A 16,618-nucleotide genomic window follows, 5' to 3' on the forward strand; every position below is an offset into this window, starting at 1 on the left:
CCTGCCATGTGATTGGTTGATTAGATAATTGCATTAATGAGAAATTGAACATTATTATTGAACTTTTTTTTTCTTCTATAAATATTATTTTTTTTAAACCATTTTTGGCCAGGACAGATTTTATTTGTGAAACTTCAATATCATATGAATTTGTTTAAGTGATTAAGTAGCCTCTAAGTGATTTTAATTTGAATTCATTTCTCATATATTTTTCTTACATCATTAAATTATAAAACTAGCCAATTAATAAACTATAAGAACTATATTCTCTGGCACCAAATAAGCACATTAAAATGATAACATAAGGACTAGGTGACAATGCTTTATTGTATATTATTATAATTTCTCTTATTAATATAACAATTCAAATTTTCACAGAAAATAAATTATTGCAAACATGCAAAATGTTGTCTTTTTGGGAACATAGTTTTAAATATTCACCAATTTAGAATTGTTAATAAAGCCTGTTCCAGTTGCAAAAATACTGATGCAAAAAGAGATATAACTAAATTAAAAAGGCTCTGCATGTAAAATGAATGGGCAATAGTTTAATGTGTTGAAGCAGGTGAAGATGAAGAGGTTATTCTAGTTTCTCGTCTCCTTCCTCCACATCTTTGAGACTGAGCACCTCCAGCGTTCCCTTTCCTTTAGTCTCACAGCGGATCAGCTCATCAATCTCACGGAAGCAGCCTGGATCTATCAGACACACCTGAAGGCAGGACACACAGTTACCTTAACTCAGACAAAAGGGGAAAATATATAATGCCAATATTTACTTACATATATATATACAGTATCTCACAAAAGTGAGTCCACCCCTCACATGGGGGGGGGGGGGAATGTAAAGGAAAGTGTAGTGTGTAGTTGCCATCTCCCCCCACAGATGTAAATATGTGGCGCTGTTGAGCTCGGGACGGCCACGTCCTCTGTCCTTGTACGCAATTTACGGTTCAGTACACTGAACATTTACTGGATTTACAACTGTTTAAATGCACAAATTAATCCGAAATGACGATGAATGACAAATTATAACAAAATAATCTGATACTTTGTTAAGATAGATGTGCATTAAATGCAAACTAATAGACCTGCTACTTGTTCTATCATGTAATGTGTACGGTATGTGTTTCTTTGTCCATCATTTTATTACATATACTTCATAATGGCAGTGAACGACTGTTTCCATAGTATGCATCGGTGCAATAAGGTCTCATTAGTTAATGTATTAACTAACATTGAGCAATACATTTGTTACAGTATTTATTCCATCTTTTCTTTATTAATGTTAGTTAATAAAAAAGTCATTCATGTTAGTTCACAGTGTATTAATTAACGTTAACAAATACAACTTTAGATTTTAATGTTTTAGTAAATGTTGAAATTACCCTTAACTAATATTAATAAATACTGGAGAAGTGTTGTTTATTGTTAATTCAAAACTAATGTAGCTACCTAATTTTACCTAATGAAACCTCTAGTAAAGTGTTAGATTTAATTTTATTAGGAAGTTTATTTTAAAATAGTTAATGAATGAATTATTCCAAGAGTTTTTGCTAATGTATCAGAATTGGTACAGAGACCAGTGAAATGTTACTGGCATTGGTAGTTTTGGTACCGTGGGTGCACAACATCTCTTCGTCGTGATATGCTTGTTTTTTTTTACTGAAACCATTTTATAAAAGCATAACACTTGTTCTGACTGACAGCCGGAAGCAAGTACAGTAGCACATCTTAAAAAGAGAGAACAGACTGCAGAGAAATACTAAATTGACACTAAAAATCACAAAAAAGTTGCATCTCTGTTATTTCAAAATTAAAGTTAATTTAACGCACCACTGCTAAACATATTAAACTCACTCACTAAACTCACTTTTCAACTAGTCTGTTGTTGGATAACCAGTCGATTAGTTGATCATGCTGGCATATCCCTCGTTTATAGACCAATGATATCTGGTTAAAAATGTGGTTACGTCCTTGACATCCAGTATATAAAGCGTAATGAATGAATGAATAAATTGACCCGAAAGACTCTTTACCATTTCCAGCTGATCATCGAAGTCCTCGTCCTCCACTGCCTTTATCAAGGGTCTGAGCTTTTCTTTCAGTCTCTTCCCGTCCTTGGCTGGCAGGACGAAGCGCAGCCGCATGTGAGCTCTCTGGATCTGAATGGACTCCTTCAGCTGCTTGATGACCTCGAGAGCCTGGGGGGGATTCACAAAACTGACCTTCAGCATCATCACGGTCTCAGGCTCTCAGGGGCCGTTTACACCACACACGTTTCAACTAAACACGTCACGTTACACTTTTTATGCGTTTTGGCCGTTCATTTACACGCGTTTTGGCCGTTCAGGGGCCTGAAAACGCTAACTTTCAGGTCAGGTCATCCTCATTTATATAGCGCTTTTAACAATGTAGATTGTTTCAAAGCAGCTTTACAGTGATAAACATATAATTAAAGGTAACAGAGATTGGTTTGGTTTTATAGCGGTTCTTGAATAATGTTATTTTCCAGCTAAAGTTAGTTTTGATTGATTCACTTCCGTCGAAATGATCATTTGTTATTAAATTAGGAGCCGCTAAGACGACAGCGTTCTCTCTAAACAGACTTTAAACGCGAACCTAGGATAAACGCTGATGGCGTTCACTTGTGCATTAAGAATTTATTCTATAGTTATGTGCGTTTGAATATATGTGCGCAGGTTTGTAATTCCCTACAAACCATGCCTAAACAAACTACTTGTCTTGCCTATAAATTTTGATACAGAATTTTATTTTATTTCATCACTTCGGGGTAGGTACGTGAACCATATCAAAGTGCAAGCTTGAATTTGAAAGCGGTCTCCGTGTAAACAACAAAAACGTGTATCTGAAGACGATGACGTCATGCACATGCGTATTAACTGTTCAGTCTACAGGTGAAACTCGAAAAATTAGAATATCGTGCAAAAGTTATAATTTTGATGATTATGGCTTATGAAAACCCCAAATTCAAAATCTCAGAAAATTAGAATATTACATGAAATCGATAAAAAAAAAGGATTTTAAATACAGAAATGTCGGCCCTCTGAAAAGTATAATCATGCATATGTATATAGTTATATACTAAATATATTAGTTCAATGTTGTTTTCGTCAACGATGACGATAACGAAATGATTTCGTTGACGCACTTTTTTTTATGACGATAACGCGACGATGACTAGCTAAAAATGGCTCTAAGGTGACTAAAACATGACGAGACGTTTTCGAGTTTTCGTTGACAAGACGAGACGGAACGAAAATGACTATAAGTCTGACGTTCGCAATGCATGTCATTTCTGCCTATTTTGCGTGAAATCTGTCTTGAGCTAAAAAAGTATCAGCAATGCTGCCGCTTCCTTTCATTGTTTTGGGTACCCATGCCGCGCGCGCATCAGATTCCACACAACAACACACCTGCGGCTGCGGCTAGTCACTCACCACACATCTTCGAAAGACCATGGCGGCAAAGCCAGTAAACGGGCTTGGTGGTCGGAGTCGACGAGATGATTTATGGACATAGGCTACTTTCAGTTTCAGTATAATCCAGCGGTTCTCAAAGTGTGTGGCGCGCCCCACTGGCGTGACAGGTCTCCTCCAAAACGGGTGAAATTTTCCGTTTTATGCCTTTTTATCTTTATTCGTTCATGGCGAGTCCGCATCGTCAAATTCATCTTTGCAGCGACACCGAAAACACCAGTTTATTAATAAACAATTAAATGTCTCCTTGCTATTTTTTTAAACATTCATAATCACTACTTTTGCCGGTTCTTTGTGGCAAGCTTTATGCGTGCGGTCCTGCGCTTGAGTGCGGCTATAACGCTCAATATAAGTAATTAAATTAATATAAAGGGGCGATTTGTCCACTAATGGCTTAAATGAACAACTACTAGTCGACTAGAATACAAACTTTAGTCGGAGGCAGCTCTTATCCCACATATTCTCGAACCAGCAGGCCATTCTGTGTTGAGCGCGCGACCCTGAGCTGAATGAGCGAGCCGAGGAATATTCAGAAATGCGCTCTCCGCTCACATGCTCTGATCGGAACAAAGGAATATTAAAGTAATTATCATTAGTTTATATCTTATACACTGCCCATACACTACCCATCATTTTAATCCCATATCAAACACAGTATGTTATGTCTATTTTATCTATTTAAAAAAAATATATATATATATATAACGTTTTTAAGTAGGCTAAAGGCAGAGAGCTGTGTGCATTCTTCTTCCCTTTGCCACATCATATCTCTGTGAGATGGGCTTTTCAGCTGTTTCAGTTTCACTGAAAACAAAGTACAGATCTCAGCTGAACATTGAGCATGACTTTTGAGAAATTGTGCAATTCAAAACAGGCTCATTGCAGCCACTAATGCAGGGATAAATAGACCTGTCTTGCCAAATGGATTTCTATTCTTTTCTTTTTTTTAACAGATTGCAAAGTGGCACTTTTATTTATTTTCTATTTTTGAACTTGATACCAATTTTGACACAGCCGCATTTTATTTTCTCTATTTTTTAAAGACAATTTATTTATTTATTTTTACTAAAATTGACTAAAACTTGATTAAAACCTTTTTGCGTTTTCGTCGACTAAAATGTGACTAAAACTAAAAAGCATTTTCGTCCAAAAGACTAAGACTAAAACTAAAAGGGCTGCCAAAAACAACACTGTATTAGTTTCACCTTTTAATTTGAATTACTGAAATACATGAACTGTTGCATGATATTCTCATTGTTCGAGGTTCACCTGTATAGCGCAGCGCTTTTAGTCGTTTTCGCAGATTGTGTGCATGAGGATCGTTTTGACAATGATGTCGTCTGTACGCGGAAAACTCAAAGGAAAAACTTCTCAGTTTTAAGCATATCGTTGTCGTGTAAACGTACCCGTAGAGACCATGTTACTATCAACCAGGGCTTGACATTAACAGCCGCCACCCGGGAGGGTTTCAGCAGTGGTGTGTAACGCAGTCACTCCTCTAGCCACTGTGTATTGTGCATCATTTTACTCATTCCCACAGATTTTGAGTTCATACCCAAAGTTTGCGCTCATAAAGCCACTAAGAACTAAATTGAGTAAATTTTCGCTGCTTATAGCGCTTAAACAGTTGAATACACACAAAATAATGACAAAATGCCAGTCTTGGCGAGTATTCACGTAAACGGTCAGTTATGTTTTAAGTGAATGTAAACAGTTGAGAAAGAAAATGCACGCGTAACAGTGTAACGGATCTGTGCATCGGGTCTTAAAGTGACAGCAGCCTAATAATCCTGCTGCCAAATTATGAGATTAAATATTGAAAATATCTATATCGCAGTTCGATGTCAAAATTGTGGCCAGTGAAAATGCTAATTGGCTAGTAACTTTGGAAAGCCACTAGCCACAATAGCTGGTGAGTAAAGGTTAATGTCAAGCCCTGCTGTCAAACGTCACAAACAACCATCATTTGATGTTAGTGACCTCTTCAGTGATTATGTGCAGCTACACATTTCACAGATCGCCACATGATCGAGGTCTACTGACCTGCTGTTTAGTGCTTTTGTTTGCCTTGACGGAGAAGTGGATGTCCTTCATCGCTCTCTCTATAAGGCTGACTGTGTAGGGCCGTTTGGTCTCAGGATTCACACATTTTTCTGCCACAATAGTTGCAATATCACGAAACATCTGTTCCAGCTGACTCTGCCGTTCCCGATCTGACACCTGCAATTCTCCTTTAGATAAAATCTGAAAATAAAAGCCATTTATGTAGAAACATTTAAGGATTCGTAGAAAACATGCGTCAACTGAATACATAATCTTCTTCTTATGAACCGCACTGATCAGACTGAGTCTGTAAATTCACCTGTTTGCATATTTCTGTCAAGTCATCTGTGCCGAAAGCGTTTGACAGGTCCTCTTTCTTCGCCACTTGACCCTTAGACACATTCACAAACACTGTGTTTGTCTGCAGGACTTCATCGAGGTCTTTCTCCCTGGAGGTACAGTTGATTTGTGCATTACCGGTACATTAATGTCACTTAAGAAAATTATTAATTGTTTTACCAAGTGATCATGAAATTCCATCAAATGACGTTACAAATCCCTTTAGACAGAGTTTCCCAAATGGGAGTTTGTGGGTTGATAAAAAGTAGGCTATTGTATCTATTAGTTGTTGTTTTTAAACATATACACCTGGTATGGTGTCTTGCCTTAAACGTGAATACGTATATGACAGATTGTATAACTACAGTGTAAAAGACACGTTTGGATTTGAAATAAAAATAATGAATAAAATGTTGTGTTTGTAGTAAACAGCCGCGCACTGCAAATCCGTCATATGTGAAAACACGATGAGCGCGTGCTGCTCCTGCGCATGCGCACTGCAGAGTAATGCGTGAACCACAGACTGGCAAAAAGATGTGAACCTGGAGCCAGTTGGTAAGTGTTGGTACCATAGTGTGAGCACTCTTTAAAAGCTACTATTTCTATCAAATATCAACTAAACAAAACAAAAACAATCAAAAAGTAATAGTGTTAAAGTCTTAAATTACTGATATCACTGTTATAATAGCTATAATCACCGAATAAACACAATATATATATATATTTTTTTTTTTAAATCATATGACGAGTTTTTCATAACAGACTCACGCTCCAGATCTCCAGCTCATCACTTTGTTTTTATAACAGGCTATTTCAAATCTTTTCCCTCCTTTCTTCATCCTCACGACGGCAACATTTGTTAGCCTGATCTGGTTTGTAGGTGTAAATATTGACATGGTTGATTATGTTCAGCTCAACGCGGTGCTCCAGTGCTGCGTCTCTCTGCCTGCCTCTTCCTCGCACGCACTCGGTGATGATCTGCGAATCTGCCGCAGCGACTCCTGGAGGACTGGAGTAATGGCACACAAATAAGAGATTGAGAGGGGGATGCAACGCAATGCAACATATTTCTGCTGCATGCAGAGGCGCTTATAGTCTCCATCTGTAGGTACTGGAGCACAGCTCGTCAGCTCCTTTAAAAATATTTCAAAGTCCTTCTGCTAGTACACGAAAACATGCAGATACAGTGACACCAAGGGTTGCCAGGTCAAAAAATATCAAAAATAGCTAATCAAAAAGACTTAACAAACTAGCCCAAATATCAATATCAACGAGACAGTAAATTAAGAGACATACGATTAAGAGTGAATGTGTGCATATTTAAATATAAATATATATATATGCAAATACTTCAAATGATTACTTTATAATAAATAGACCGTTCTTATTTCTATCTCTTTATTTCCTGAAATGTTTTTGAATAATTTAATAATTATAATAATAAATGTTTTAATTTATTATTTCTCATTCATTTAACCTTCAACCTATTAATTTGCCTACAACACAATATGGCCAAATACACTTCTGCTGAAATTGTGTAATCTTGGATTGAACAAGTCACTATGTTACTGGATATTGGATTTTCTAACCAACCGCTCCCAATGTGTGAAAATAGGCGAGCACGTTTCTGACACCATATACATCAACACTGGTGCACCTCAAGGCTGCGTGCTCAGTCCCCTACTTTACACATTTTACACACATGACTGTTCCGCTTTTTTTCCCACTAATCATGTCATTAAATTTGCTGACGACACAACTGTGCTCGGCCTCATTACAGCCAGCAATGAGAAGGCATACAGGGCGGAGATCGAACTGTTAACAGAGTGGTAGAACTATAACCTCTTACTAAACATCAGAAAGACAAAGGAAATCATAGTTGACTTTCGTAAATCAAACAATCTAGGTCACTCATCCCTCAACATCAATGGAGAGGCAGTCGAGAGGGTGAAACACTTTAAATTTCTGGGTGTTACTATGTCGGAGGATCTGTCCTGGGGCAGGAGCATTAGTACAGCGGTAGGGAAGGCCCAGCAGCGGCTCTTTTACCTGAGGAAGCTGAGAAGAGTGAAACTCCCCCAGAGGCTTATGATAATTTTTTACAACTGTGCAATCCAAAGTGTGCTGACTTATGGGCTGTTGGTGTGGTTTTCTAGCTGCACCACAGCTGAACGACAGTTAATTCAGAAGGTGGTGAAAACTGCAGGCAAAATCATCGGGACTACTCTCCCGGAGATCTCATCTATACACCACCCGCTGTCATGCGTAAAGCACACAACATCATAAGAGACCGGTTCCTGGTTGCCACCTATGTCTGATAAAAAACCGGGACATATCGATGACCCGCCCAACGGGGGAAGGCGATTACATGCGCGCTTCTAACATGCACTTTTTGAGGCACAGACGCAAGGTCTCTCGCTCTCTCCCTCTCTGTCGTGCGCGCGTTACACAGTTTGAACATATTCACGTAGCCTTTCGAAAACCGGGACATTCAGTGTCCCGGGAGAGTGCATAAATTTCCCGGGACAAGTTATTAAAAAGAAGGACAATCCCGGTAAAACCGGGACAGGTGGGAACCCTACCGGTTCCATCCAGCACACGGCTTGTTCCGCCTGCTCCCGTCGGGCAGGAGGTACAGGTCTCTTCCAGCTAGAACCACTAGAATGGCCAACTGCCTCTACCCTCAGGCAGTTCGACTGCTGAATGAGCACCATTCCGGACTACCTCCTTCTGTTACCTAATTTACACATCTAACATTATTTAACATTACCCAACAACTGCAATAACTGTGAACTGGACTCTGCATTGTTGCAGCACACATAATTATACATTTTCATTGATTGGTAGTGATTCACCTTATATGCCCCTTCTCTGTTTATATGTGTCACTATGGCCCTATTTGTGGTGCTAGTATGGACTTTATCATCCACCAGATGCAATAATTGTAACTGGACTGTGCAGCTCTTGTGAGATTATGGTTTTCTAACACCTACTCCCGTGTAATGGAAATCATTATGAACATCAGCTATGCTAATTATTTCCCATCTGCCTTTCTGCTGTTATCTCGGGACGCTTGTCCCGAGAAAAATGGCGTTCGTAGGCTCCAGTTTGGTATCCTGCCTCTCACGGGGATTTCGGATGCCTCAACGCCTGTGATGAGAAGACCAACGCCTGTGAAGAGACGACTCAACGCCTGCGAAGAGACGACTCAACGCCGGCGATATGTTATCCCCTAAATATTACATGATTAACTAAATGTATTTTTTCCAGGTACTCTCTGATATGCACTTACTGTAAAGCTTCTTTAAAACCCTATGATTGTTAGCCAGAGGAGAACTGGCCCCTGACTAGCCTGGGTTCTCCCAAGGTTTTTTTCTCCATCCAATCTGATGGAGTTTTGGTTCCTTGCCACTGTCGCCTTGCTTTTGGCTTGCTTAGTTGGGGATATTTAATATTCAACAATATTATTGAACTGTGTTGTACTACTTTCATGTTATCACTGTGAAGCTGCTTTGATGCAATCTGTATTGTGAAAAGCGCTATATAAATAAATGTGACTTGACTTGACTTGACTCTATAAGTGATTCCACTTGATATTCTTTTGTCTTGGTAGCTGTCTGTTGCGGTGCCCTGTAAACAAACTGTTTTTATTGGTGATCTTCTGCACTTTATGAAAACCACTGTCGATTGATGCTCTGATGTACTTTCGTTGTACTTGCAATGGCAATAAATAATAATAATAATTCCTATATTATTATTCCTTTTTTAAATAATAATAAAAATAAAAAAGCGTTAGGGACACCCAGGGGACCTTGTGAAGCTGGAAGTGGGACGACGTCTGTCATGTGCAAAGTCAGGGAGGAAGAAGAACAAGTCCTAATGGTCGCACCGTACTGGCCCAACCAGTCTTGGTCCTGACGTTAGGTTCCTGAGAGCTACACTCTCCCAGACCTCACCTCATCCCCTCTCGGGGTCTTTCTCTGGTCCTACAGGCCCTGCAGAGAGCAGTCGTGTTATGTTCAGAAAGCAATTTGCTGTGGCTACTTACATACCCTGATATTTACTGGGCGGCAGTGGCTCAGTGGTTCATGTAGGTTGTCTGCGAACCGAAAGGTTGGTGGTTCAATCCCCGGTTCCACCTGACCAAGTGTCGAGGTGTCCATGAGCAAGACACCTAACCCCGGCTGCTCCCGACGAGCTGGATGGTGCCTTGTATGGCAGACACCGCCGTTGGTGTGTGAATGTGAGGCAAATGTAAAGCGCTTTGGTGGCCATTGGGTCTGTGAAAGCGGGCCCAATAAATGCAGTCCATTTACCTCTGTTTTTGGATCCGAAAGTTACGTTTATCCACTCACTTACCCTTAACTAACCCAGGTATGTCACATAACCTGCTTTCTGGAATACCCCCAGGACTGCTAGGTAATGGAGCATCAGGAATAATGCAGGTCATGAGTTTTGAGGAGCCAGCAATAAGGAATCATGTTAAATGTGTATGATGCCATTTTATATAACGATTATATGACCGAAAGTAAAGCAAGTCCACTGAAGGTGAGTTAAATGCGCACCCGTGTGCAGTTTATTGAAAGAGAATACAAACCAAACTAAAACATGGCATAACAGACTTCATAATTGAACAGACTTGACTATGAACAGAACAGGCTTGACAAACGATGGGTTACACTAGCTTGACAAGAGACATAACATAACACAAAAGGGGTACGTTACAGGAAATCACATGACAAAACCAGGAACATAACTGTGACATGAAAACCTAAATCTGATACAAAACCAAACGTGACACTGAATATGTAATATATATTACAAATAGTAAGTTAAAGGAATCATACTGCAGTGATGGTGCATGTCAGGAGTGCTGCAGGGTGGGGATCACTGATGGCACTGGTCAGGGATGATGATGTTCAGTGGTCAGTGGTGTTGACTGGTTGCTAGCAGGATTGGTGATGGCTGGGTGTTGGGACAATGGTTACTCCGACTGTTTCCATTGCAATGACCAATGGATTCGGCCTTTGGAGCTGTTAGCTGGTTGCTGGATGTTGAAGCTTGGCTTGGTCTTTTTTTAATCTTTTTGGATTGGCTCTTTCTTCCAAGATGTGCATCTTTGAAGTGTTTTTTTTTCTTTAATCTGTGTACTCCACAGCATAATGGCAGGCAGCCTGCCATGGCAGGAGAGTGACTGAGTCGGCGAGCTCCATGAGGGAGGAACCGGTCTTAGTCCTAAATAGTTATAATCTTGGGAGGGACAACAAAGAGCACCTGTCTTGAACTCTTTAAAGTTCACTAAGATACTGTTTTCTCCAGCAGTACTGTCATCATTGTGCTGTGTTGCAGTTTTGGATTTGTCACATGCTGGCAAGGGCTGTAATTGGATGGGAAGATCGAACCAAAGATCAACTGTCACCATGAACACGCTGTAGTCAGGTAGGACAGAATGTGGTTTTCTTGCTGTACCATGTATTTTAACCCAACACTTGTTGCCTTACTGTATACACTGGGAGCAAGACCAGCCTTCATTTTATCAAAGTGACCACACAGAATTTGCCTGTGAGCATGTGCAACTCCAAACTTGGAGTGATTGACATTTCATCCAAGGACAACGCACACTTCCTTTCAAGGTTTGTCAATCCATCTACCTTTAATTTTAGGAAATCAAAGATCTCTGTTAACAGACCAGGCTCACATTTAACAGATCTTTCTTTGCAGGGTTCTGATTCCTGAAATTGTAACACCTTCTTAACTGTGCCATTGCTCCAATGCCCTAATTGGTCTGCCTAATGCCTTAATATGGTCTGTTGAAAAAGTTAATATTTTGTCCCCAATTTTCATTGTCTTCTTAAGAGCTGCATTTTCCCTATTTTCTTGCTACCTTTGCTTTCTTGGTGATTTTCTTTTCTTGTCTTTTTATATATATATTTTTTAATATTCAATCGACTGGCTAGTGGCTGACTGGTAGTGTCACATGTCCCTGTCTCTCCTCACTAGCCATGCCTTCTCTTTCTTCACGGTCACTTTCCATTCTCTCAGTGTCCTCATCTCTTTTCTCATTTTGTTTCCACCGTAAATGTAGCTCGCCCATCTGTCCATCAATTACCGGTTCCAGAAGGCACTGCTGAAGCCCTCCTTCAAGGCTAGAACCAGCAACTTCAGAGCTAGCACCAAGTAAAGTGTCCAACATATCATCAGTCAGTTTCGTCTGACACTCTTCTGCCTGGGGCCTTTTTGAAAGGGTACTGCAATCAAATGACTGTGTCTCTTCACCAGGGTGGTGTAAAATGAAAATGCATGTGTGTGATGGGGAGTGATGGGGACACTATACTGTCAAAGAGCACCGTCCTTCGGGTGATACGTTAAACCAAGGTCCTGACTCTCTTACCCCTTTTCCACCAAAGCATTATGAGAGCAGGTTCGGAGCCGGTGCCTACTCGCGAACCAGTTCTTTGTGTTTCGACGGCCAAAGAACCAGTTCTCGGCCAGGAAAATTGGCTCCAAAGTGGGACCAACTCTTTGCTGGACTAGAACCGTTCTTTTACCACGTCATGCTTACGTTGGGCTAAGACGTATGGCGACGTACACAGTAGTACACAGACGTAAAGACGTCGTCCGCTGGGCTCGCTAGTCAGTGGAAAAACAAACAGGTTCTGAGAAGGTTTGCAAGATGAACCAACTTTGAACCAACTTTGAACCAGCACCAGTTCCAAATCAGTTATTTTTTGGTGGAAACGAGGTATCTGTGGTCATTAAAAATCCCATGGCACTTCTCGTTGAAGAGTAGGGGTGTAACCTGGCCACATCCCCTCCATTGGCCCTTGCCAATCATGGCCTCCTAATAATCCCCATTCACTGAACTATCACTCTCTCTCCTCTCTCCACCTGTAGCTGGTGTGTTCCACTTTTGCAAACCGATGGTTGAGACTCTCCAACAACTCTTGTTTCATTGTTTCAATCCCATGAGAAGTGGGCCTTGGCTGCTGAGAAGCCTCTTCTGAACTTTGACAGATGGGATAATGAACGACACTGAACTTTTGTAGTGGCTCATCTCAAGGGTCTCAATATCACAGGAAATATTCCACTGGGCTGGCGAACCCACAATGCTCACTAGCATATATGTTCAAAGCCCCTTTCTGCTCTTGCATCCTGACCAGCATGTGCTAAGTGAGATTCCTTCGGGTTGGGCCAGCCTGGATGAGGGCTAGGACAGGTGGGCCCAGCTCCTGCTGGATCAGCGCTAGATGCTGTTTGGCTGAAAATGAATTATTAAAATGGGTATCACACCTTCTCGCTTAACTCTCAAGCAAGTTAAGGCCATCATTGACAACAAGATGTAATGTGAGGCCACTGCAGATCATGTCAGGCAGTTCAGTAATTTAAAAATGCTAGCACCACTGTCCCTGAGAACAAGAACCGCTCTATCTTTGTCAATTTACCATTGTTCCAGCATGCCTCACTAATTCACTTCCCAGTATGTTATCAAATCATTGCTTTGTGTTCAGAATTACTTGTCTGTGAAACCACTAATCATCAATGAAATGGCATGTTAAACTCATTAGGGATTCAGTTGCACCAGCAGTCTGTGGTAAAAGCCAAGTTATAATCTGCTTTATCAGGATTTATCAGCACTTTAACCTTTTCAACTTTTCTGCTGTGAATACTGGTTACCAACTCTGTGCAGCAGAACTTTTCACTCTTCTGTGTATATCTTGGTTCTGCAGCAGCCACGAATCTCTGAAATCCTTTATTTTCAAATATTGTTAAAAGGTTGATTTTCTGCAGCCATTATCACTGTAAGCATCATGTCAAGTGTTGTTGAGCAGGCATCAGATGTCTGCCACTTTGTCTGGTTTTCAAACATTTTGGGAGGTGTAGTTTGAATGTCTTGATGCCTTTTTAACCCCACGCTTATATTCCTTTGCAATTCTTTGCACTCTTCCACCCTTGGTAATGATTGTGTGAAGTAAGTCCATACTTGTATTTTTTTCTCCTTTTAGTCATCTTAAAAACAAAAAGGTGTTGAAAGTTAGCCTTCCATATTACACAATTAAAACATATTTTTATGTCTAACATCAGCAGCAACACTAATATTAACCATGGGAAAAATAAATTTACAAAGTTTAATGTTTTCAAATGTAGAATAAATAAATAGCAGGTGAGTCTTTCAACTTTGCATAAATGTAATAATTTACTAAACTACAGTTTTAAAAGGGAAGACAGCCACATCGGAATAAGTAGGCTTTACATTGTCAGGAAAGTAACAAACAAAATAGTGAATACATCATTGCAAGGGCACTGATTCAGGGCTGTTTTATTCAATTTATGTAAAGTTAAGTTTTTGTGACATGACATGACATATTACGAGAACATTAAACACTAACAGATCTCTGCAGAGGAGGATTAAACAACAAAAACAGCATTGCCAGCTTCACTATTTACTAACCAGATTGACTTTATTTCTGTCAGACATCTACAGAATTTCTTATTGAGAATTAACAGAGGTTTAGATGCTGATGATTTATTGAAAATAAAAAATAAATAAAGTGTGCAGTTACCATTATGATGATCAGTGTTTGGGTTAGTGTTTACCCTATCTCTGTTGAGATCTTGAGAGATATGTAAGTGTTTAATTGACTGTTGGGATTTAAATGGTTTCTGTTGTCTAAGTTTTGTGGGTCACCATTGTGCTGAAGTGTCTAGAAGAAGACCAAGAAACACTGATGATATGCTGCATGTTGCTTAGACAGTTGATATATTTTTATTTTTTTATTCAGTTATGTTTCAGTTTAATAAATAGAAATAAATGCACAGTCTATCATTGTCCCAACACTCTTTTGTCTTGATATTAACAACTAACAACTTTGAGTAAAACATCCTTTGAGAATTTAAGGCAATCGTTTCCCACGTTTGTCCACTTATTCTAAGTACACTAAATTGTAAATACATTTTTCAATATATGAAAAGCGGCAATTCCTTATGTATTATTCAGTAATACTAAAAACACATTAACGCAGTATATTATTTCATATATTTTTCAGTATATTGATCATAAATAAATGGAAATATATTTCTGTTCCGTAAGGTTATAAGTCGTTAAAAATACGTCAACAAAGACCACATTTGAACTAGTTTTAACATTGTACAGAGGTCGAATATCGGACATTCAGAAGATGTCATAAAAAGATGTAAAAAAAACTTTAATTCTGGCTCTTCAAGGGATGTCTTTTCAACGTATGACAAATTGGTCAAAAAGACGTCTTTTGGACGTAACTTTGGTCAGTGGGTAACCTCTCAGGTGTCATTAAAAATATTTTAATTTGTAATGCAAATTTTAACCAAAGGCTTATGGGTTTGGATTGACATAATGTGGGGTGTGGAACTATCCCTAAGGGACCATGTAAAGAATAAAGAAATATCTAGATAAAAGTTTTAGATTGACCAGATAATCGGAAGTTCGTTAAACTGACTAATCAAAATGTACGTGTTCATTTTATAAAAAAAGTGAATAATTTACATTAGAAGTTGGCGTTTTTGGAACACATCTGGGCTACTTAAGCCCATTCCAGATTTCGCTTTTGCAATTAAACATATTAATTTACTAATTTCATGACCAAACATAATCTAATCATACGTGTCTATAGATTAAACTTCGATTTAATACTCACTTTATTGAAAGGCAATTCAGGTAGGCTTATTTATTAGAAAACGTGGCAAACTTATTGTTTCACGTCGTTATATTTTCGTAACCTCACGACGGAGGAAAGTTTACTGCGGATTCAGGGACGTGAAAACATGTTGTACCATCCTAATGATTGCATAACCATCACCCTTAACCCGTTGCACTTTGAAATGGATTATTTCACGTTGCATGTGCAACATTACAAAACATTTTTTAGAAGCGTCCACTGCTTCATCAGGTGGATAGATATTTTTTGTAAAACTTACACTGCTTTGTACTACCACAACGCGAAATAAGGACACACTACTACATATTTTAAACTACGAAAAATAATCATTACAGATAAATATGATTTTATTTACCCACGTAAAATAATATACATACATTTACAAATATGTCAGGTCTCCCCCTCTCAGAGGAATGGACCAGTCGAGCGTGTATGACGGAGGAGGAGTGACATCACACCAGTTTTCCGCATCGCGTGAATCTCTTGTCAGTACTGAAGGGAGCAGGTAAGGACTTTTCTCAAACTTGTGTGTTTTAAAACTATCTCTTAAAGTTGGTATCAACATAGAAGTCAACTTTCTGCATTTAGACGCCGCTAAAGATTTGCAGCGGATTAGTACTGTGTGTCTTTAGTTCTCAGTTTGTTGTTCTTCAGTTTTATAGAAACAGTAAACAATCAAAAAGACCTCAAACTAACGTTACACATCTAATGAGTTTTGATTCTGTTTATTCTACAGTTGAGATTGCCCATGTTTGCTCAACATTTTAGTATGCTCATTGTGATTTCCACATTTGTTTTACGTTTGCAATTAACGTTATATAAATAAAATATACTCTGTGGTTTGGTAATTTAATAAGTAGTTTTCTGCATTGTTGAGGAAGTAGCTAATAAGTCGTGTAATTTGGCCTCATGGATTCACATAATGTTGATGATGCATATTGTGAACTTGCCTTGAATGTAAAAAAAGTGTGAAATGTGAATATTTAGTGCAATTTCACATAGTTCATGAAGTTACTTACTAAAATACTATGAATATACTTAAATACA

The 16,618-nt window shown here is 39.0% G+C and overlaps 2 protein-coding genes across 2 annotated transcripts in view; one reads left to right on the forward strand and one right to left on the reverse strand.

The window, feature by feature from the left end:
• Positions 1–528: 528 nt before the first annotated feature.
• On the reverse strand, positions 529–6,841 carry sbds (SBDS ribosome maturation factor). Its single transcript, XM_056270889.1, has 5 exons — positions 6,648–6,841; positions 5,860–5,989; positions 5,541–5,741; positions 2,037–2,201; positions 529–709 (listed from the first exon to the last, which is right to left on the reverse strand). The coding sequence occupies exons 1-5, from the start codon at positions 6,773–6,775 to the stop codon at positions 581–583; spliced, it is 753 nt and encodes a 250-aa protein (XP_056126864.1). The 5' UTR covers positions 6,776–6,841; the 3' UTR covers positions 529–580.
• Positions 6,842–15,954: 9,113 nt separating this feature from the next.
• Positions 15,955–16,618, forward strand: part of porb (P450 (cytochrome) oxidoreductase b) — a 37,191-nt gene continuing 36,527 nt past the window's right edge. The window contains exon 1 of the mRNA XM_056270795.1: positions 15,955–16,076. Within this exon, the coding sequence (XP_056126770.1) occupies positions 15,985–16,076 (92 nt within the window). The 5' untranslated portion in view covers positions 15,955–15,984. The remainder of the gene's footprint in view (positions 16,077–16,618) is intronic.

Source organism: Rhinichthys klamathensis, unplaced genomic scaffold (assembly GCF_029890125.1).
Source record: "Rhinichthys klamathensis goyatoka isolate OS25496 unplaced genomic scaffold, OSU_Roscu_1.1 h1tg000014l_1, whole genome shotgun sequence".
NCBI classification, from domain to species: Eukaryota; Metazoa; Chordata; class Actinopteri; order Cypriniformes; family Leuciscidae; genus Rhinichthys; species Rhinichthys klamathensis.

Excerpts from the sequence above, each read along its gene's own strand:
- sbds (XM_056270889.1), bottom strand. The coding sequence starts at position 6,775 with ATGTCAATATTTACACCTACAAACCAGATCAGGCTAACAAATGTTGCC. Across the intron at positions 2,202-5,540 it reads ACAAAAGCACTAAACAGCAG|GCTCTCGAGGTCATCAAGCA; the intron begins GTCAGTAGACCT and ends AATCCCCCCCAG. Across the intron at positions 710-2,036 it reads TCGATGATCAGCTGGAAATG|GTGTGTCTGATAGATCCAGG; the intron begins GTAAAGAGTCTT and ends TCCTGCCTTCAG.